General features: G+C 39.1%; 1 protein-coding gene and 21 non-coding genes across 24 annotated transcripts in view; all 22 read right to left on the bottom strand.

Moving 5' to 3' along the window:
- impdh1a (IMP (inosine 5'-monophosphate) dehydrogenase 1a) overlaps positions 1-22,340 on the bottom strand; it is a 62,860-nt gene that overhangs the window by 17,610 nt on the left and 22,910 nt on the right. For all 3 annotated transcript variants that reach the window (XM_062035314.1, XM_062035315.1, XM_062035316.1), the window contains 7 exons: positions 21,816-21,917; positions 21,654-21,728; positions 19,767-19,973; positions 19,614-19,701; positions 19,347-19,546; positions 16,787-16,877; positions 16,592-16,687 (listed from right to left, as the gene is read on the bottom strand). In XM_062035314.1, coding sequence (XP_061891298.1) covers positions 16,592-16,687; positions 16,787-16,877; positions 19,347-19,546; positions 19,614-19,701; positions 19,767-19,973; positions 21,654-21,728; positions 21,816-21,917 — 859 coding nt within the window. The remainder of the gene's footprint in view (positions 1-16,591; positions 16,688-16,786; positions 16,878-19,346; positions 19,547-19,613; positions 19,702-19,766; positions 19,974-21,653; positions 21,729-21,815; positions 21,918-22,340) is intronic.
- LOC133642059 (U4 spliceosomal RNA) lies at positions 1,926-2,066 on the bottom strand. Its single transcript, XR_009824412.1, has one exon. It is a non-coding gene; the product is annotated as a U4 spliceosomal RNA (small nuclear RNA).
- On the bottom strand, positions 2,426-2,565 carry LOC133642096 (U4 spliceosomal RNA). Its single transcript, XR_009824445.1, has one exon. It is a non-coding gene; the product is annotated as a U4 spliceosomal RNA (small nuclear RNA).
- Positions 2,934-3,074, bottom strand: LOC133642089 (U4 spliceosomal RNA). Its single transcript, XR_009824438.1, has one exon. It is a non-coding gene; the product is annotated as a U4 spliceosomal RNA (small nuclear RNA).
- LOC133642093 (U4 spliceosomal RNA) lies at positions 3,443-3,583 on the bottom strand. Its single transcript, XR_009824442.1, has one exon. It is a non-coding gene; the product is annotated as a U4 spliceosomal RNA (small nuclear RNA).
- On the bottom strand, positions 3,951-4,091 carry LOC133642086 (U4 spliceosomal RNA). The gene has a single exon (XR_009824436.1). It is a non-coding gene; the product is annotated as a U4 spliceosomal RNA (small nuclear RNA).
- On the bottom strand, positions 4,453-4,593 carry LOC133642090 (U4 spliceosomal RNA). The gene has a single exon (XR_009824439.1). It is a non-coding gene; the product is annotated as a U4 spliceosomal RNA (small nuclear RNA).
- Positions 4,961-5,101, bottom strand: LOC133642085 (U4 spliceosomal RNA). The gene has a single exon (XR_009824435.1). It is a non-coding gene; the product is annotated as a U4 spliceosomal RNA (small nuclear RNA).
- On the bottom strand, positions 5,464-5,604 carry LOC133642092 (U4 spliceosomal RNA). The gene has a single exon (XR_009824441.1). It is a non-coding gene; the product is annotated as a U4 spliceosomal RNA (small nuclear RNA).
- On the bottom strand, positions 5,968-6,108 carry LOC133642111 (U4 spliceosomal RNA). Its single transcript, XR_009824459.1, has one exon. It is a non-coding gene; the product is annotated as a U4 spliceosomal RNA (small nuclear RNA).
- LOC133642097 (U4 spliceosomal RNA) lies at positions 6,473-6,613 on the bottom strand. The gene has a single exon (XR_009824446.1). It is a non-coding gene; the product is annotated as a U4 spliceosomal RNA (small nuclear RNA).
- Positions 6,981-7,121, bottom strand: LOC133642048 (U4 spliceosomal RNA). The gene has a single exon (XR_009824401.1). It is a non-coding gene; the product is annotated as a U4 spliceosomal RNA (small nuclear RNA).
- Positions 7,484-7,624, bottom strand: LOC133642094 (U4 spliceosomal RNA). Its single transcript, XR_009824443.1, has one exon. It is a non-coding gene; the product is annotated as a U4 spliceosomal RNA (small nuclear RNA).
- Positions 7,992-8,132, bottom strand: LOC133642099 (U4 spliceosomal RNA). Its single transcript, XR_009824448.1, has one exon. It is a non-coding gene; the product is annotated as a U4 spliceosomal RNA (small nuclear RNA).
- LOC133642091 (U4 spliceosomal RNA) lies at positions 8,504-8,644 on the bottom strand. Its single transcript, XR_009824440.1, has one exon. It is a non-coding gene; the product is annotated as a U4 spliceosomal RNA (small nuclear RNA).
- LOC133642084 (U4 spliceosomal RNA) lies at positions 9,012-9,152 on the bottom strand. The gene has a single exon (XR_009824434.1). It is a non-coding gene; the product is annotated as a U4 spliceosomal RNA (small nuclear RNA).
- LOC133642070 (U4 spliceosomal RNA) lies at positions 9,520-9,660 on the bottom strand. Its single transcript, XR_009824422.1, has one exon. It is a non-coding gene; the product is annotated as a U4 spliceosomal RNA (small nuclear RNA).
- Positions 10,028-10,168, bottom strand: LOC133642083 (U4 spliceosomal RNA). The gene has a single exon (XR_009824433.1). It is a non-coding gene; the product is annotated as a U4 spliceosomal RNA (small nuclear RNA).
- On the bottom strand, positions 10,536-10,676 carry LOC133642081 (U4 spliceosomal RNA). The gene has a single exon (XR_009824432.1). It is a non-coding gene; the product is annotated as a U4 spliceosomal RNA (small nuclear RNA).
- LOC133642037 (U4 spliceosomal RNA) lies at positions 11,037-11,177 on the bottom strand. Its single transcript, XR_009824390.1, has one exon. It is a non-coding gene; the product is annotated as a U4 spliceosomal RNA (small nuclear RNA).
- Positions 11,545-11,685, bottom strand: LOC133642087 (U4 spliceosomal RNA). The gene has a single exon (XR_009824437.1). It is a non-coding gene; the product is annotated as a U4 spliceosomal RNA (small nuclear RNA).
- LOC133642026 (U4 spliceosomal RNA) lies at positions 12,050-12,190 on the bottom strand. The gene has a single exon (XR_009824379.1). It is a non-coding gene; the product is annotated as a U4 spliceosomal RNA (small nuclear RNA).

Below are 22,340 nucleotides of genomic sequence, written 5' to 3'. Positions count from 1 at the left end.
AAACACTGGCATACAAACAACAGTGAGGTCTTAAGAGACCCACAACCTCGATGGGGTGCCAGAAAAAAAACATTTTGTTTTGAAAATAACTATAATAAAAATTATATTGTAGTAATAAACAAAATACAACATCAATTATTCTGTGACGAATGACAGTTACACAAAAATGTTTCAAATAGAAATGGAAAGTATTTAAAAAAAAATGTATATACAGTAGGTATGCTAAGCCAGTGTTTTTCAACCAGTGTGCCGTAAAATACAGTCTGGTGTGCCGTGGGAGATTATCTAATTTCACCTATTTGGGTTCAAACTATTTTTTGCAAACCAGTAATGAGAGTCTGCAAATTATGTGTTGTTGAGTGTTGGTGCTGTCAAGAGCTCGGTAGAGTAACCGTGTAATACTCTTCCATATCAGTAGGTGGCAGCCGGTAGCTAATTGCTTTGTAGATGTCGGAAACAGCGGGAGGCAGCGTGCAGGTAAAAAGGTGTCTAATGCTTGAACAAAAAATAAACAAAAGTTGAGTGCCCCTAAGAAAAGGCATTGAAGCTTAGGGAAGGCTATGCAGAACGAAAGTAAAACTGAACTGGCTACATCCATCCATCCATTTTATACCGCTTATCCCTTTTGGGGTCGCTGGAGCCTATCTCAGCTACAATCGGGCGGAATGCGGGGTACACCCTGGACAAGTCGCCACTTCATCGCAGGGCCAACACAGATAGACAGACAACATTCACACTCACATTCACACACTAGGGCCAATTTAGTGTAAAGTAAACAAAAACAGAATGCTGGACGACAGCAAAGACTTACTGTGGAGCAAAGACGGCATCCACAATGTACATCCGAACATGACATGACAGTCAACAATGTCCCCACAAAGAAGGATAAAGACAACTGAAATATTCTTGATTGCTAAAACATAGATGTAGGAAATATTGCTCAAAGGAATACATGAAACTGCTACAGGAAAATACCAAAAAAGAGAAAAAGCCACCAAAATAGGACCGCAAGACAAGAACCAAAACACTACACACAGGAAAACAGCAACAAATGGCGTGATGTGACAGGTGGTGACAGTACACCTACACTACCGTTCAAAAGTTTGGGGTCACCCAAACAATTTTGTGGAATAGCCTTCATTTCTAAGAACAAGAATAGACTGTCGAGTTTCAGATGAAAGTTCTCTTTTTCTGGCCATTTTGAGCGTTTAATTGACCCCACAAATGTGATGCTCCAGAAACTCAATCTGCTCAAAGGAAGGTCAGTTTTGTAGCTTCTGTAACGAGCTAAACTGTTTTCAGATGTGTGAACATGATTGCACAAGGGTTTACTAATCATCAATTAGCCTTCTGAGCCAATGAGCAAACACATTGTACCATTAGAACACTGGAGTGATAGTTGCTGGAACTGGGCCTCTATACACCTATGTAGATATTGCACCAAAAACAGACATTTGCAGCTAGAATAGTCATTTACCACATTAGCAATGTATAGAGTGTATTTCTTTAAAGTTAAGACTAGTTTAAAGTTATCTTCATTGAAAAGTACAGTGCTTTTCCTTCAAAAATAAGGACATTTCAATGTGACCCCAAACTTTTGAACGGTAGTGTATATCAGTATCGGCACAGAACATTCATTCATTCATTTAATGGACTAGCATAACATAATTGGCAAACTCTATGATTCTTTATCTTGTAAGACTGTTGTGTGAAATAACATATTTATGTATTATCATTTGACCAACGTTTGTTTGAACTTGTACTAGAAACACATTCGATTGTGCTTTGTGTACAGTTGAGTTACGTAAGGTGTCCTATCGATACATTTTCAAGGAAAGAGTTTAGGATGTAGCTTCATTGACAGACCAGTACTTGTCATGTAGAAGTTTTCATCAATGAGATTTTGATGTTAACAGAAAGATGAGTCTCAATGGAGACTATCAAAAATTGCCATAGCTGACTATATTTCAAGTCATCAAGGCAGGGTATTGGGTAAAGTTTTCAACTAGCAATAATCACGCCTCGGATAAACCTCATGGGCTACGATACTGCCACTGCACAAAGATATCAAGTGAGTGTTCAAGGCCATTCAGTCATTACCAAGCCTACATTGCACAGTTACGGTACTTCAGCACAGAACATTCATTCATTTAATGGACTAGCATAAATGGCAAACTCTATGATTCTTTATCTTGTAAGACTGTTGTGTGAAATAACATATTTATTTCTTATCGTTTCACCAACGTTTGTTTGAACTGGTACTAGAAACACATTCGATTGTGCTTTGTGTACAGTTGAGTTACGTAAGGTGTCCTATCGATACATTTTCAAGGAAAGAGTTTAGGATGTAGCTTCATTGACAGACCAGTACTTGTCATGTAGAAGTTTTCATCAATGAGATTTTGATGTTAACAGAAAGATGAGAGTCAATGGAGACTATCAAAAATTGCCATAGCTGACTATATTTCAAGTCATCAAGGCTGGGTATTGGGTAAAGTTTTCAACTAGCAATAATCACGCCTCGGATAAACCTCATGGGCTACGATACTGCCACTGCACAAAGATACCAAGTGAGCATTCAAGGCCATTCAGTCATTACCCAGCCTACATTGCACCGTTACGGTACTTCAGCACAGAACATTCATTCATTCATTTAATGGACTAGCATAACATAATTTGGCAAACTCTATGATTCTTTATCTTGTAAGACTGTTGTGTGAAATAACATATTTATTTATTATCATTTGACCAACGTTTGTTTGAAATTGTACTAGAAACACATTCGATTGTGCTTTGTGTACAGTTGAGTTACGTAAGGTGTCCTATCGATACATTTTCAAGGAAAGAGTTTAGGATGTAGCTTCATTGACAGACCAGTACTTGTCATGTAGAAGTTTTCATCAATGAAATTTTGATGTTAACAGAAAGATGAGTCTCAATGGAGACTATCAAAAATTGCCATAGCTGACTATATTTCAAGTCATCAAGGCTGGGTATTGGGTAAAGTTTTCAACTAGCAATAATCACGCCTCGGATAAACCTCATGGGCTACGATACTGCCACTGCACAAAGATACCAAGTGAGCATTCAAGGCCATTCAGTCATTACCCAGCCTACATTGCACAGTTACGGTACTTCAGCACAGAACATTCATTCATTCATTTAATGGACTAGCATAACATAATTTGGCAAACTCTATGATTCTCTATCTTGTAAGACTGTTGTGTGAAATAACATATTTATTTCCTATCATTTGACCAACGTTTGTTTGAAATTTTACTAGAAACACATTCGATTGTGCTTTGTGTACAGTTGAGTTACGTAAGGTGTCCTATCGATACATTTTCAAGGAAAGAGTTTAGGATGTAGCTTCATTGACAGACCAGTACTTGTCATGTAGAAGTTTTCATCAATGAGATTTTGATGTTAACAGAAAGATGAGTCTCAATGGAGACTATCAAAAATTGCCATAGCTGACTATATTTCAAGTCATCAAGGCTGGGTATTGGGTAAAGTTTTCAACTAGCAATAATCACGCCTCAGATAAACCTCATGGGCTACGATACTGCCACTGCACAAAGATATCAAGTGAGCGTTCAAGGCCATTCAGTCATTACCCAGCCTACATTGCACAGTTACGGTACTTCAGCACAAAATAATCATTCATTCATTTAATGGACTAGCATAACATAATTGGCAAACTCTATGATTCTTTATCTTGTAAGACTGTTGTGTGAAATAACATATTTATTTCCTATCATTTGACCAACGTTTGTTTGAACTTGTACTAGAAACACATTCGATCGTGCTTTGTGTACAGTTGAGTTACGTAAGGTGTCCTATCGATACATTTTCAAGGAAAGAGTTTAGGATGTAGCTTCATTGACAGACCAGTACTTGTCATGTAGAAGTTTTCATCAATGAGATTTTGATGTTAACAGAAAGATGAGTCTCAATGGAGACTATCAAAAATTGCCATAGCTGACTATATTTCAAGTCATCAAGGCTGGGTATTGGGTAAAGTTTTCAACTAGCAATAATCACGCCTCGGATAAACCTCATGGGCTACGATACTGCCACTGCACAAAGATACCAAGTGAGCATTCAAGGCCATTCAGTCATTACCCAGCCTACATTTCACAGTTACGGTACTTCAGCACAGAACATTCATTCATTCATTTAATGGACTAGCATAACTGGCAAACTCTATGATTCTTTATCTTGTAAGACTGTTGTGTGAAATAACATATTTATTTATTATCATTTGACCAACGTTTGTTTGAACTTGTACTAGAAACACATTCGATCGTGCTTTGTGTACAGTTGAGTTACGTAAGGTGTCCTATCGATACATTTTCAAGGAAAGAGTTTAGGATGTAGCTTCATTGACAGACCAGTACTTGTCATGTAGAAGTTTTCATCAATGAGATTTGATGTTAACAGAAAGATGAGTCTCAACGGAGACTATCAAAAATTGCCATAGCTGACTATATTTCAAGTCATCAAGGCTGGGTATTGGGTAAAGTTTTCAACTAGCAATAATCATGCCTCGGATAAACCTCATGGGCTACGATACTGCCACTGCACAAGGATATCAAGTGAGCGTTCAAGGCCATTCAGTCATTACCCAGCCTACATTTCACAGTTACGGTACTTCAGCACAGAACATTCATTCATTCATTTAATGGACTAGCATAACATAATTGGCAAACTCTATGATTCTTTATCTTGTAAGACTGTTGTGTGAAATAGCATATTTATTTATTATCATTTGACCAACGTTTGTTTGAACTTGTACTAGAAACACATTCGATCGTGCTTTGTGTACAGTTGAGTTACGTAAGGTGTCCTATCGATACATTTTCAAGGAAAGAGTTTAGGATGTAGCTTCATTGGCAGACCAGTACTTGTCATGCTGAAGTTTTCATCAATGAGATCTTGATGTTAACAGAAAAATGAGTCTCAATGGAGACTATCAAAAATTGCCATAGCTGACTATATTTCAAGTCATCAAGGCTGGGTATTGGGTAAAGTTTTCAACTAGCAATAATCACGCCTCGGATAAACCTCATGGGCTACGATACTGCCACTGCACAAAGATATCAAGTGAGCGTTCAAGGCCATTCAGTCATTACCCAGCCTACATTGCACAGTTACGGTACTTCAGCACAGAACATTCATTCATTCATTTAATGGACTAGCATAACTGGCAAACTCTATGATCATTTATACTGTAAGACTGTTGTGTGAAATAACATATTTATTTATTATCATTTGACCAACGTTTGTTTGAACTTGTACTAGAAACACATTCGATTGTGCTTTGTGTACAGTTGAGTTACGTAAGGTGTCCTATCAAAACATTTTCAAGGAAAGCGTTTAGGATGCAGCTTCATTGACAGATCAGTACTTGTCATGTAGAAGTTTTCATCAATGAGATTTTGATGTTAACAGAAAGATGAGTCTCAATGGAGACTATCAAAAATTGCCATAGCTGACTATATTTCAAATCATCAAGGCTGGGTATTGGGTAAAGTTTTCAACTAGCAATAATCACGCCTCGGATAAACCTCATGGGCTACGATACTGCCACTGCACAAAGATATCAAGTGAGCGTTCAAGGCCATTCAGTCATTACCCAGCCTACATTGCACAGTTACGGTACTTCAGCACAGAACATTCATTCATTCATTTAATGGACTAGCATAATTGGCAAACTCTATGATTCTTTATCTTGTAAGACTGTTGTGTGAAATAGCATATTTATTTATTATCATTTGACCAACGTTTGTTTGAACTTGTACTAGAAACACATTCGATTGTGCTTTGTGTACAGTTGAGTTACGTAAGCTGTCCTATCGATACATTTCCAAGGAAAGAGTTTAGGATGTAGCTTCATTGACAGACCAGTACTTGTCATGTAGAAGTTTTCATCAATGAGATTTTGATGTTAACAGGAAAAATGAGTCTCAATGGAGACTATCAAAAATTGCCATTGCTGACTATATTTCAAGTCATCAAGGCTGGGTATTGGGTAAAGTTTTCAACTAGCAATAATCACGCCTCGGATAAACCTCATGGGCTACGATACTGCCACTGCACAAAGATACCAAGAGAGCATTCAAGGCCATTCAGTCATTACCCAGCCTACATTGCACAGTTACGGTACTTCAGCACAGAACATTCATTCATTCATTTAATGGACTAGCATAACATAATTGGCAAACTCTATGATTCTTTATCTTGTAAGACTGTTGTGTGAAATAGCATATTTATTTATTATCATTTGACCAACGTTTGTTTGAACTTGTACTAGAAACACATTCGATTGTGCTTTGTGTACAGTTGAGTTACGTAAGGTGTCCTATCGATACATTTTCAAGGAAAGAGTTTAGGATGTAGCTTCATTGACAGACCAGTACTTGTCATGCTGAAGTTATCAATGAGATCTTGATGTTAACAGAAAAATGAGTCTCAATGGAGACTATGAAAAATTGCCATAGCTGACTATATTTCAAGTCATCAAGGCTGGGTATTGGGTAAAGTTTTCAACTAGCAATAATCACGCCACGGATAAACCTCATGGGCTACGATACTGCCACTGCACAAAGATATCAAGTGAGCGTTCAAGGCCATTCAGTCATTACCCAGCCTACATTTCACAGTTACGGTACTTCAGCACAGAACATTCATTCATTCATTTAATGGACTAGCATAACATAATTGGCAAACTCTATGATTCTTTATCTTGTAAGACTGTTGTGTGAAATAGCATATTTATTTATTATCATTTGACCAACGTTTGTTTGAACTTGTACTAGAAACACATTCGATCGTGCTTTGTGTACAGTTGAGTTACGTAAGGTGTCCTATCGATACATTTTCAAGGAAAGAGTTTAGGATGTAGCTTCATTGGCAGACCAGTACTTGTCATGCTGAAGTTTTCATCAATGAGATCTTGATGTTAACAGAAAAATGAGTCTCAATGGAGACTATCAAAAATTGCCATAGCTGACTATATTTCAAGTCATCAAGGCAGGGTATTGGGTAAAGTTTTCAACTAGCAATAATCACGCCTCGGATAAACCTCATGGGCTACGATACTGCCACTGCACAAAGATATCAAGTGAGCGTTCAAGGCCATTCAGTCATTACCCAGCCTACATTGCACAGTTACGGTACTTCAGCACAGAACATTCATTCATTCATTTAATGGACTAGCATAACTGGCAAACTCTATGATCATTTATACTGTAAGACTGTTGTGTGAAATAACATATTTATTTCTTATCATTTGACCAACGTTTGTTTGAACTTGTACTAGAAACACATTCGATTGTGCTTTGTGTACAGTTGAGTTACGTAAGGTGTCCTATCGATACATTTTCAAGGAAAGAGTTTAGGATGTAGCTTCATTGACAGACCAGTACTTGTCATGTAGAAGTTTTCATCAATGAGATTTTGAGGTTAACAGAAAGATGAGTCTCAATGGAGACTATCAAAAATTGCCATAGCTGACTATATTTCAAGTCATCAAGGCTGGGTATTCGGTAAAGTTTTCAACTAGCAATAATCATGCCTCAGATAAACCTCATGGGCTACGATACTGCCACTGCACAAAGATATCAAGTGAGTGTTCAAAGCCATTCAGTCATTACTCAGCCTACATTTCACAGTTACGGTACTTCAGCACAGAACATTCATTCATTCATTTAATGGACTGGCATAACATAATTGGCAAACTCTATGATTCTTTATCTTGTAAGACTGTTGTGTGAAATAGCATATTTATTTCCAATCATTTGACCAACGTTTGTTTGAACTTGTACTAGAAACACATTCGATTGTGCTTTGTGTACAGTTGAGTTACGTAAGGTGTCCTATCGATACATTTTCAAGGAAAGAGTTTAGGATGTAGCTTCATTGACAGACCAGTACTTGTCATGTAGAAGTTTTCATCAATGAGATCTTGATGTTAACAGAAAGATGAGTCTCAATGGAGACTATCAAAAATTGCCATAGCTGACTATATTTCAAGTCATCAAGGCGGGGTATTGGGTAAAGTTTTCAACTAGCAATAATCACGCCTCGGATAAACCTCATGGGCTACGATACTGCCACTGCACAAAGATATCAAGTGAGCGTTCAAGGCCATTCAGTCATTACCCAGCCTACATTTCACAGTTACGGTACTTCAGCACAGAACATTCATTCATTCATTTAATTGACTAGCATAACATAATTGCCAAACTCTATGATTCTTTATCTTGTAAGACTGTTGTGTGAAATAACATATTTATTTCTTATCATTTGACCAACGTTTGTTTGAACTTGTACTAGAAACACATTCGATTGTGCTTTGTGTACAGTTGAGTTACGTAAGGTGTCCGTCCTATCGATACATTTTCAAGGAAAGAGTTTAGGATGTAGCTTCATTGACAGACCAGTACTTGTCATGCTGATGTTTTCATCAATGAGATCTTGATGTTAGCAGAAAGATGAGTCTCAATGGAGACTATCAAAAATTGCCATAGCTGACTATATTTCAAGTCATCAAGGCTGGGTATTGGGTAAAGTTTTCAACTAGCAATAATCACGCCTCGGATAAACCTCATGGGCTACGATACTGCCACTGCACAAAGACATCAAGTGAGTGTTCAAGGCCATTCAGTCATTACTCAGCCTACATTGCACAGTTACGGTACTTCAGCACAGAACATTCATTCATTCATTTAATGGACTAGCATAACATAATTGGCAAACTCTATGATTCTTTATCTTGTAAGACTGTTGTGTGAAATAGCATATTTATTTATTATCATTTGACCAACGTTTGTTTGAACTTGTACTAGAAACACATTCGATTGTGCTTTGTGTACAGTTGAGTTACGTAAGGTGTCCTATCGATACATTTTCAAGGAAAGAGTTTAGGATGTAGCTTCATTGACAGACCAGTACTTGTCATGCTGAAGTTTTCATCAATGAGATCTTGATGTTAACAGAAAGATGAGTCTCAATGGAGACTATCAAAAATTGCCATAGCTGACTATATTTCAAGTCATCAAGGCTGGGTATTGGGTAAAGTTTTCAACTAGCAATAATCACGCCTCGGATAAACCTCATGGGCTACGATACTGCCACTGCACAAAGATATCAAGTGAGCGTTCAAGGCCATTCAGTCATTACCCAGCCTACATTGCACAGTTACGGTACTTCAGCACAGAACATTCATTCATTCATTTAATGGACTAGCATAACATAATTGGCAAACTCTATGATTCTTTATCTTGAAAGACTGTTGTGTGAAATAGCATATTTATTTATTATCATTTGACCAACGTTTGTTTGAACTTGTACTAGAAACACATTAGATTGTGCTTTGTGTACAGTTGAGTTACGTAAGGTGTCCTATCGATACATTTTCAAGGAAAGAGTTTAGGATGTAGCTTCATTGACAGACCAGTACTTGTCATGTAGACGTTGTCATCAATGAGATTTTGATGTTAACAGAAAGATGAGTCTCAATGGAGACTATCAAAAATTGCCATTGCTGACTATATTTCAAGTCATCAAGGCAGGGTGTTGGGTAAAGTTTTCAACTAGCAATAATCACGCCTCAGATAAACCTCATGGGCTACGATACTGCCACTGCACAAAGATATCAAGTGAGCGTTCAAGGCCATTCAGTCATTACCCAGCCTACATTGCACAGTTACGGTACTTCAGCACAGAACATTCATTCATTCATTTAATGGACTAGCATAACATAATTGGCAAACTCTATGATTCTTTATCTTGTAAGACTGTTGTGTGAAATAGCATATTTATTTCTTATCATTTGACCAACGTTTGTTTGAACTTGTACTAGAAACACATTCGATTGTGCTTTGTGTACAGTTGAGTTACGTAAGGTGTCCTATCGATACATTTTCAAGGAAAGAGTTTAGGATGTAGCTTCATTGACAGACCAGTACTTGTCACGTAGAAGTTTTCATCAAAGAGATTTTGATGTTAACAGAAAGATGAGTCTCAATGGAGACTATCAAAAATTGCCATAGCTGACTATATTTCAAGTCATCAAGGCTGGGTATTGGGTAAAGTTTTCAACTAGCAATAATCACGCCTCGGATAAACCTCATGGGCTACGATACTGCCACTGCACAAAGATATCAAGTGAGTGTTCAAGGCCATTCAGTCATTACCCAGCCTACATTGCACAGTTACGGTACTTCAGCACAGAACATTCATTCATACATTTAATGGACTGGCATAACATAATTGGCAAACTCTATGATTCTTTATCTTGTAAGACTGTTGTGTGAAATAGCATATTTATTTCCTATCATTTGACCAACGTTTGTTTGAAATTGTACTAGAAACACATTCGATTGTGCTTTGTGTACAGTTGAGTTACGTAAGGTGTCCTATCAATACATTTTCAAGGAAAGAGTTTAGGATGTAGCTTCATTGACAGACCAGTACTTGTCACGTAGAAGTTTTCATCAAAGAGATTTTGATGTTAACAGAAAGATGAGTCTCAATGGAGACTATCAAAAATTGCCATAGCTGACTATATTTCAAGTCATCAAGGCTGGGTATTGGGTAAAGTTTTCAACTAGCAATAATCACGCCTCGGATAAACCTCATGGGCTACGATACTGCCACTGCACAAAGATATCAAGTGAGCATTCAAGGCCATTCAGTCATTACCCAGCCTACATTTCACAGTTACGGTACTTCAGCACAGAACATTCATTCATACATTTAATGGACTAGCATAACTGGCAAACTCTATGATTCTTTATCTTGTAAGACTGTTGTGTGAAATAACATATTTATTTCCTATCATTTGACCAACGTTTGTTTGAACTTGTACTAGAAACATTCGATTGTGCTTTGTGTACAGTTGAGTTACGTAAGGTGACATATCGATACATTTTCAAGGAAAGAGTTTAGGATGTAACTTCATTGACAGACCAGTACTTGTCATGTAGAAGTTTTCATCAATGAGATTTTGATGTTAACAGAAAGATGAGTCTCAATGGAGACTATCAAAAATTGCCATAGCTGACTATATTTCAAGTCATCAAGGCAGGGTATTGGGTAAAGTTTTCAACTAGCAATAATCACGCCTCGGATAAACCTCATGGGCTACGATACTGCCACTGCACAAAGATATCAAGTGAGCATTCAAGGCCATTCAGTCTTTACCCAGCCTACATTTCACAGTTACGGTACTTCAGCACAGGACATTCATTCATTCATTTAATGGACTAGCATAACATAATTGGCAAACTCTATGATTCTTTATCTTGTACGACTGTTGTGTGAAATAGCATATTTATTTGTTATCATTTGACCAACGTTTGTTTGAACTTGTACTAGAAACACATTCGATTGTGCTTTGTGTACAGTTGAGTTACGTAAGGTGTCCTATCGATACATTTTCAAGGAAAGAGTTTAGGATGTAGCTTCATTGACAGACCAGTACTTGTCATGCTGAAGTTTTCATCAATGAGATTTTGATGTTAACAGAAAGACGAGTCTCAATGGAGACTATCAAAAATTGCCATAGCTGACTATATTTCAAGTCATCAAGGCGGGGTATTGGGTAAAGTTTTCAACTAGCAATAATCATGCCTCGGATAAACCTCATGGGCTACGATACTGCCACTGCACAAAGATACCAAGTGAGCATTCAAGGCCATTCAGTCATTACCCAGCCTACATTGCACAGTTACGGTACTTCAGCACAGAACATTCATTCATTCATTTAATGGACTAGCATAACATAATTGGCAAACTCTATGATTCTTTATCTTGTAAGACTGTGTGAAATAGCATATTTATTTCCTATCATTTGACCAACGTTTGTTTGAACTTGTACTAGAAACACATTCGATTGTGCTTTGTGTACAGTTGAGTTACGTAAGGTGTCCTATCGATACATTTTCAAGGAAAGAGTTTAGGATGTAGCTTCATTGACAGACCAGTACTTGTCATGTAGAAGTTTTCATCAATGAGATCTTGATGTTAACAGAAAAATGAGTCTCAATGGAGACTATCAAAAATTGCCACTGCTGACTATATTTCAAGTCATCAAGGCAGGGTATTGGGTAAAGTTTTCAACTAGCAATAATCACGCCTCGGATAAACCTCATGGGCTACGATACTGCCACTGCACAAAGATATCAAGTGAGCGTTCAAGGCCATTCAGTCATTACCCAGCCTACATTGCACAGTTACGGTACTTCAGCACAGAACATTCATTCATTAATCCTCCCAAAGAAAACGGGGGTGGAACCAAGCTTCTTTTCGTGTCGTTTTTGCTATATTATAGACTTCCAAGATGGCTGCGCTTCAGAGCAGCGGCTTCGTGCGAGCGCTCCTGGAAGTGAGGGCAAAAATACCCCTCAATTCAGTCAATTTCATGGCTGGCTCACAGCGTGTTCACTCCGTGATCACTTACGACCGACTTACAATTCTGGATGTGGAGAGATCGGGCCATTTTGGGCTGATAGATGCGTGTACGATGGACCTGCTCGCTAGCTTGGGAATTCTTCGCGAGCTACATCCAGCAGTGGCCTTTGAAGCAGCGGCGTCGACTACCAGCGGAGACGGTCAGCGAAAGAGACGTAAGCGGTGCGCTCGGAAGCAGAAGCGGGGGTGTCGGGCGGGGCTAACAACAAAGCTAAATGCTTTGTTGTTAGCGGGGCTAACGAAAAAGCTAAATGCTAATCCACAAAGAAGCGCTAATAAGGAGTCTGTTAAGCTAGAACTAGCCAGCGCCAGGCTGGATAATCCCTGCACACATAGCAATTCTTCTAGAATAATATACAACTCACATAATGTTTTTTCTGCGTCAGAGGTGGACATGCATTTTACTGAGGTGGCAAACAATCTAAAAATTCCTGTCATATCAATTCCTAGATATGGTCGAAATTATTTAAAGTGCACTATGCATAATAAACGTAACATTATTAATATTGCTACTACGGATACTTTCAACAAAAACTCCTCAAAACAGCCCACTACCTATAATATGGGCTTTTTAAACATAAGGTCATTGTCTTCCAAAACGTTATTAGTTAATGAAGTCATCAGAGACAACAATCTTGATGTCGTTGGTTTAGCCGAGACCTGGCTCAAACCAGACGAATTTTTTGCGCTGGGTGAGGCGTCTCCTCCTGGCTATGCGGGAACGCATATTGCCCGCCCCATTAAAAGGGGTGGGGGTGTTGCACTAATATACAACAAAAACTTTAGCCTTACCTCGGACCTAAATAATAAATATAACTCGTTTGAGGTGCTCACTATGAGGTTTGTCACACCGCTGCCTCTCCACCTGGCTGTCATCTACCGCCCCCCTGGGCCCTATTCGGACTTTATCAATGAATTTTCAGAGTTCGTTGCTGATCTAGTGACGCACGCCGACAATATAATCATAATGGGAGACTTTAACATCCATATGAATACCCCATCGGACCCTCCATGCGTGGCGCTCCAGACTATAATTGATAGCTGTGGTCTTACACAAATAATAAATGAACCCACGCATCGCAACGGTAATACGATAGATCTAGTGCTTGTCAGGGGTGTCACCACCTCTAAAGTTACGATACTCCCGTACACTAAAGTAATGTCCGATCATTACCTTATAAAATTCGAAGTTCGGACTCATTGTCAACAAACTAATAATAATAATAATAACTACTATAGCAGCCGCAACATTAATACTGCCACAACGACGACTCTTACTGACCTACTGCCTTCAGTAATGGCACCTTTCCCAAATTATGTGGGCTCTATTGATAACCTCACTAACAACTTTAACGACGCCCTGCGCGACACCATTGATATTGTAGCACCGCTAAAGCTAAAAAGGGCCCCTAAAAGGCGTACCCCATGGTTTACAGAAGAAACTAAAGCCCAGAAATTATCATGTAGAAAGCTGGAACGCAAATGGCGTGCGACTAAACTTGAGGTTTTCCATCAAGCATGGAGTGATAGTTTAATAACTTATAAACGCATGCTTACCTCAGCTAAAGCTAAATATTACTCAAATCTCATCCACCTCAACAAAAATGATCCTAAATTTTTGTTTAGTACAGTAGCATCGCTAACCCAACAAGGGACTCCTCCCAGTAGCTCCACCCACTCAGCAGATGACTTTATGAATTTCTTTAATAAGAAAATTGAACTCATCAGAAAAGAGATCAAAGACAATGCATCCCAGCCACAACTGGGTTCTATTAACACAAATATGACTGTATATACGACGGACATTGCCCTCCAAAATAGTTTCTCTCTCTTTGATGAAATAACATTGGAGGAATTGTTAAAATGTGTAAATGGGACAAAACAAACAACATGTTTACTTGACCCAATTCCTGGGAAACTTATCAAGGAGCTTTTTGTTTTATTAGGTCCATCAGTGTTAAATATTATAAACCTATCACTTTCCTCTGGTACTGTTCCTCTAGCATTCAAAAAAGCGGTTATTCATCCTCTACTCAAAAGACCTAACCTCGATCCTGACCTCATGGTGAACTACCGGCCGGTGTCCCACCTACCGTTTATCTCGAAAATTCTCGAAAAAATTGTCGCACAGCAGCTAAATGAACACTTAGTGACTAACAATCTCTGTGAACCTTTTCAATCCGGTTTCAGGGCAAATCACTCTACGGAGACAGCCCTCGCAAAAATGACTAATGATCTATTGCTGACGATGGATTCTGATGCTTCATCTATGTTGCTGCTTCTTGATCTTAGCGCCGCTTTCGATACTGTTGATCATAATATTTTATTAGAGCGTATCAAAACGCGTATTGGGATGTCAGACTTAGCCTTGTCTTGGTTTAACTCTTATCTTACTGACAGGATGCAGTGTGTCTCCCATAACAATGTGACCTCGGACTATGTTAAGGTAACGTGCGGAGTTCCCCAGGGTTCAGTTCTTGGCCCTGCACTCTTTAGTATTTACATGCTGCCGCTAGGTGACATTATACGCAAATACGGTGTTAGCTTTCACTGTTATGCTGATGACACTCAACTCTACATGCCCCTAAAGCTGACCAACACGCCGGATTGTAGTCAGCTGGAGGCGTGTCTTAATGAAATTAAACAATGGATGTCCGCTAACTTTTTGCAACTCAACGCTAAGAAAACGGAAATGCTGATTATCGGTCCTGCTCAACACCAACATCTATTTAATAATACCACCTTAACATTTGACAACCAAACAATTAAACAAGGCGACTTGGTAAAGAATCTGGGTATTATCTTCGACCCAACTCTCTCGTTTGAGTCACACATTAAGAGTGTTACTAAAACGGCCTTCTTTCATCTCCGTAATATCGCTAAAATTCGTTCCATTTTGTCCACAAGCGATGCTGAGATCATTATCCATGCGTTCGTTACATCTCGTCTCGATTACTGTAACGTATTATTTTCGGGCCTCCCTATGTCTAGCATTAAAAGATTACAGTTGGTACAAAATGCGGCTGCTAGACTTTTGACAAAAACAAGAAAGTTTGATCATATTACGCCTATACTGGCTCACTTGCACTGGCTTCCTGTGCACCTAAGATGCGACTTTAAGGTTTTACTACTTACGTATAAAATACTACACGGTCAAGCTCCTGCCTATCTTGACGATTGTATTGTACCATATGTCCCGGCAAGAAATCTGCGTTCAAAGAACTCCGGCTTATTAGTGATTCCCAGAGCCCAAAAAAAGTCTGCGGGCTATAGAGCGTTTTCTATTCGGGCTCCAATACTATGGAATGCCCTCCCGGTAAAAGTTAGAGATGCTACCTCAGTAGAAGCATTTAAGTCTCATCTTAAAACTCATTTGTATACTCTAGCCTTTAAATAGACTCCCTTTTTAGACCAGTTGATCTGCCGTTTCTTTTCTTTTCTTTTCTACTCTGCTCCGGGGTGGACCGCTAGCCTGTCCATCAGATGGGGACATCTCTACGCTGCTGACCCGTCTCCACTCGGGATGGTTCCCGCTGGCCCCACCATGGACTGGACTTTCGCTGATGTGTTGGACTTTCACAATATTATATCAGACCCACTCGACACCGAGGATGTCGTTGTGGCTTGTACAGCCCTTTGAGACACTAGTGATTTAGGGCTATATAAATAAACATTGATTGATTGATTGATATTCCCGGCTCTAAATTGGCTGTCAAAGTGTACATTTTGACGAGCAAGGAATCGAGATAGCAGCTGATAGGTCGATCACGTCAACATTGTCACACAAGCTCGTGATTACGATTTGGAGTCTGATGGCGGTCTAGTGGTTAGTCAGTGAGACAGCTAACTGCAGATTGTAGGTTTGAGTCTTTTTTTAAAGAATATTTTTAATGATTTTTTTTAAAGTATTACATACTATATACAATGTTTTTTTGTTTTCTTTGCTATTGATAAGCAGCTGTTAATACAGGAAATGCTAACTCGTAATAATTCCCTGTCCCCCCTCCAACTATGTGCCGCATATGGTGCATACCCACTGTTTGGACCATTGTTAAGGTGTACACATTAAAAACAATTGCAGGCAAACAGACACCTTTACAAGACACTTTACCTTCCTGGGTGATGCAGATGGAACCACAGCCCATGCCGACCCTGAGGGCATCAACACCTGCATCAATGAGGTTTTGAGCCTGAGCAGCTGTCACAACTAGAGGGACAACAGACATGGACAAACATTTTTAAATAAATACTTAAAACACTATGTTGAGTAAACGAGATTCCACAGTAAAAAAAAAAAAAAGCTCACCATTTCCTCCAACCACCTGCAGTTCAGGATATTTCTGTTTAATGTAGTTTATCATGTTGATTTGATACACAGAGTTTCCCTGGGTGGAGTCCTAGTGAAAATGAGATGATGAATAAGAAGTCACTGTCAGCGCTGAACAAGTTTAAATTACTGCTCTGTGAATAAGCCAATGGTTACATTATGTTCAACCATAACAGTTTAAAACTCTGTGAATAAGTCAATGGTTACATTATGTTCAACCATAACAGTTTAACTCTGTGAATAAGTCAATGGTTACATTATGTTCAACCATAACAGTTTAACTCTGTGAATAAGTCAATGGTTACATCATGTTCAACCATAACAGTTTAACTCTGTGAATAAGCCAATGGTTACATTATGTTCAACCACAACAGTTTAACTGTGTGAATAAGTCAATGGTTACATTATGTTCAACCATAGCAGTTTAACTCTGTGAATAAGTCAATGGTTACATTATGTTCAACCATAACAGTTTAAAACTCTGTGAATAAGTCAATGGTTACATTATGTTCAACCATAACAGTTTAACTCTGTGAATAAGTCAATGGTTACATTATGTTCAACCACAACAGTTTAACTCTGTGAATAAGTCAATGGTTACATTATGTTCAACCATAACAGTTTAACTCTGTGAATAAGTCAATGGTTACATTATGTTCAACCATAACAGTTTAAAACTCTGTGAATAAGTCAATGGTTACATTATGTTCAACCATAACAGTTTAACTCTGTGAATAAGTCAATGGTTACATTATGTTCAACCATAACAGTTTAACTCTGTGAATAAGTCAATGGTTACATTATGTTCAACCACAACAGTTTAACTCTGTGAATAAGTCAATGGTTACATTATGTTCAACCATAACAGTTTAAGTGTAAATTCAGCCCAGTAAATTGTTAGTCAAGTACAAAAACAATTTGTACAAATTGATTCTATTTTGGTCATACAAGTTTGAAAATACACACACAAAAAGCCTATACCCTATAAAAGGTATATACTGTACATCTAAATTGGTTTAGGGGACACATTTCCAGAAACCTAAGGACTGGGGGGCTGGAGATTCTCCCTTTGATCAACTCTATGACAGCACACTAGTGTTTTTAAGAAACTACTGCAAAAATGTACACGTTTTTTAGCTAAATTTGTGGGCCACCTGTTGATGAAATGATGAAAAAGAGAGGACCTAAAATGGAACCATGAGGAACACCACTAGTATAACTACAGAATTGAAACAAATGAGTACTGACTGCATCCAAAATAAACAAGCTACAGAAACACCTTAGTCATAGCTTTGATAAATCACATTATGAAAACAAATGTTTAACTGCCAAAAAGTAGAGGACTTAAAGGGGTGCCTTGAAGAACGCCCCAGTTAAATGAATCACAAGTTTGAACTCAAGGAGTTTGTGATTTTCATGGACAGGATTTCTAGGCAGAGTCGTGACCATGGTGGAGAGGGTATACGTCTCGGGGGGCTAAAGGTTGCGTCACTGCTGTTTGCAGATGATGTGGTCCTGATGGCACCTTCGGTTCGTGACCTTCAGCTCAAACTGGATCGGTTCAGCAGCTAGAATGAGGATCAACATCTCCAAATCTGAGGCCATGGTTCTCAGCAGGAAAACGATGGTTTGTACAGTCCAGGTAGAGAACGAGACTCTGTCCCATGTGGAGGAGTTTAAGTATCTCGGGGTCTTGTTCACAAGTGAGGGAAAGATTGAGAAAGAAATCAGCCGGAGAATCGGAGCAGCTGGGGCAGTATTGCAGTCTCTCTGCCGCACTGTTGTGACGAAACGAGAGCTGAGCCAGAAGGCAAAGCTCTCGGTCTACCGACCTATCTGCATTCCTACTCTCACCTATGGTCATGAAGTGTGGGTCATGACCGATAGAATAAGATCGCGGATACAAGCGGCCGAAGTTCAGTCAGCCGAGAGAGACTCTGAGTAGAGCCGCTGCTCCTTCGCTTGGAATGGAACCAGCTTAGGTGGTTCGGGCATCTCATGCGGATGCCTCACGAGCGTCTCCCTAGGGAGGTCCTTGTTGCACGTCCCACTGGGAGGAGACCCAGTGGCAGGCCAAGGACCAGATGGGGGGATTACATCTCCTCTCTGGTCTGGGAACGCTTCGGGATTCCCCAGGAGGAAGTTGCTAATGTTGCTCTGGAGAGGGAAGTCTGGGGGTCGCTGCTGGAGCTGTTGTCCCCACGACCCGATCCCGGATAAGCGGTTGAAGATGGATCGATGGATGGACTCAAGTGTTCTATGTTTGCTAGCAAGGTGAAATGTCAATGCAAGCAGCTGCCAACATGTTTTCAGGGGTCCAATTTTCTCCATATAACTGGAGCGCGCAAGTGTTTTTAGGAATTTCATTCCTGGTCCAGATTGAAAATCCCTGTCCTATAATATTAAGTATTTTAAAAAACACATGCAATTCAAAGCATTGTTTACAAAAACATCTTGATTTATTTTAATTTCCTGTTCAGGCAATTAGTGTTTGTCCATAGAGTTGAGCTTAACAATAATGCTGTCAAACCAAACCCACCAGGACCACTACATCTACTCCAGCCTGCATGAGGAGGTCCAGTCTGTATTTGTCGTCGTCCCTGGTGCCGATTGCAGCTCCGCAAAGCAGCTGTTTGCGGGAATCCTTGGAAGCCAGAGGGTAGTCTCTGTTCTTCTTCAAGTCGGTCCTGGCAATGATGGCAACCAGCTCGTCACTGTCATTGACAATTGGAAGTTTACCTACAAAAGGAGAAGATTTTTGGATTCAAGTGTGGATCATTGTTCCTCGACCATACCTCAAATGTACCTTTTTTGCTACGTTGTAGAATGTCATTTGCCTCTAATAGTGTGACACCCGCAGGTGCAACCACTAAATCCTCTCTTTTTGTCATTGCCTATGGAAAAGGGTCAAATGGAGTGTTACACGTGAGTATTTATTTGATTGACTGCACATACACACCTCCTCCAGGGGTCTGTCATGGTCCTTCTCAGACAAAAAGTCAATGTCTCTGGAGGTAACAATGCCGACAAGCTTGCTGCCCATCTTGCCAGTCTCCGTAACTGGGATTCCTGAGAAACCGTGGCGTATCTTAGCCTCAAACACGTCTCCTACCGTGTGCCGGGGGCTCATTACCACTGGGTCTGTGATGAAACCCTGCTCAAATTTCTGACATGAAAAAAAAAAAATGTATGAGGTTTGCTTTTCAGAAAGTCTTGAAAATTGTTTGAAATGTTAAGAAACATGGTCGGTGCACTCAACTACTTGTTACTATACCATCGACTAATATAAATTATCCATTGTGGTGTATAAAGTTCTGCCTTTTATGAGTTCAATTCCTGGCCTAGGTTGGGTCGGGAATGGCATCCGATGTAAAAACTACACCAAAACTATTAATGGGAAAATCCACCAAATCAGTGTTATTTGAGTCCCCAGGAAATAAAATGTATATATTGTTGCCTATCCCTGCTTCCTAAAGTTAAACTTCACCATTAAATATAATCATTCAAATCCTCTCAGAAATATGTATTTTATTTGCTAAGTCTATGCTAAAACTCACTCCTGTTACTTTTTAGTCCTGTTATTTAAATGAGTCATGTTCAAGGAAAAAAAAAACAATAGGAACACGGAGTCTTTTTAACTATGCAAATACACACACATAGTATCTTATTTGGTTTCGATGGTGAGAAGAGGTGCCAGGAACGAGACGAAGTGAGAGTGGACGAATGTGCGTGGATCCAAAACACATGTGTCATGATCTGGCAGCTGATACTCAAGTCCTCCTGACTACTTAAAGAGGAACTGCTCTTTTTTGGGGGGGAATTTTATTGTTTACAATCATTATGAAAGACATGATGATGCATTCTAAATAACATTCAATATTTACGTTAATTTCAAAAATGCATCACAGCGTTTTTTTTTTGTTTTTTTTAACAACATCAATGATTTATACTCACTGCAGACTTTATGAGAGCCAACAAACATTATAAAACACCACTTACTGTACAAGGTCTGCATTTTCGGCTTAGAAACCTGCTTAGGAAATGGAATAAAGTTGCCTGGGATAGACCAACACACATTTTCAGTAGTTCAATCAATGTGCGTATTATCAGATTTAGAGTTGAAGAAATACTTTCTGTACATTTAAGTTTATTACAAGAGTTTTATTAAACAAATGCCACTGATTTGGTGGAATGGCCCTCAGGCTATGGACTTGCTGTGAAACCTACGACAGGAGAAAGCTGAAAGTTTAAAAACAAAACGTTTCCTAGTATTTAAAGTCATCAGTAAAAGAAGACACCCTCGCGTTGCATGTGTTACCGCATGTACGTAATTCTTGGTTTGTCTGTCTGCTCGGTCTCAAAATTAAAAAAGTTAAGAGCGGATTTTCATAAAACTTTCAGGAAAAGTTAAAAATGGAATCTGGAACAACTAATTATATTTCAGGCCTGATCCGGAAAATTCCTACTACGTTACTTTACGTTTACGCTTTTGTGTGCGTGTATGCTAGCGGGCCAGCAGACAGGAGGCTTCACCCTGTTTGAATCGCTACAGATATCTCAAAAAGTGGTGGGCGGATTTTCATCTACCTTTCAGGAAATGTCATAATTCGGATCACTGTCTGGATTGAAGACTTTCTTTTAAATTGGTAAGTAGGGCCTGGCAGAGGTCTTTTGAGAGAACATTCTTAAAAAGTTTTACCTACAGGTACAGATATGGTCTGGTCCCATCCTCTCTTTTCATAGTCTAGATCACGTAAATTTTTTTTTTTTAAAACATTGTGTAGGTTAACATAATTTTTAGTTTCATTCTTAATACCTCACTATCATCGATGACTTCTTATCTTACCTTGACTTTGCGAACCTCATTGGCCTGGAACTCAGCAGTACAGTTATGATGGATTATTCCAATCCCACCCATCAACTGAATCACAGGCAGGAGAGAAAAATCATAACATTTAAGATAAAAAGGATTCCAACTGGCAAAGTGGGTAACCAATGATGCACTCACTGCCATAGCGATGGCCATGGATGACTCTGTGACTGTATCCATGGGGGAAGAAATAAGAGGTGTCTTAAGTGTGATCTTTCTTGTTAATGCAGAGGTTAGATCCTACAAAAGAGCAAGCAACAAAAGCATTTCAATAGCAGTGGTAGAAACATATTTTCAAGTCATTTTAGCAAAGATGTATTACAGCATATCATAGATCAGACCTGGGAAATTTAAGGCCCGGGGAGCTTTTAAATTTGGCCTGCCGGACATTCCCAAATAATATTTTTTGATCTTTAAGATGGAAACTGTAGCTGCCATTATGATGTGCAGCAATGTTTTCAAATGACCGTAAGTCTTGAACTATACAAAGTATTTCAATGGTTGGAATCTGCGCTTTTGCATGATATACTACCGTATTTTCCGGACTATAAGGCGCACTTAAAATCCTTTTTTTCTCTCTCAAAACTCGTCAGTGCGTCTTAAAACACGGCGCGCCTAATGTACGGAATAAGTTTGGTTGAGCTTACCCACCTCGAAGCAATT

The sequence above is a fragment of the Entelurus aequoreus genome, linkage group LG24 (genome assembly GCF_033978785.1).
Source record: "Entelurus aequoreus isolate RoL-2023_Sb linkage group LG24, RoL_Eaeq_v1.1, whole genome shotgun sequence".
NCBI classification, from domain to species: domain Eukaryota; kingdom Metazoa; phylum Chordata; class Actinopteri; order Syngnathiformes; family Syngnathidae; genus Entelurus; species Entelurus aequoreus.
Note: the sequence above shows the minus strand (reverse complement) of the source record. Positions and strands in the feature narration are given on the sequence as shown.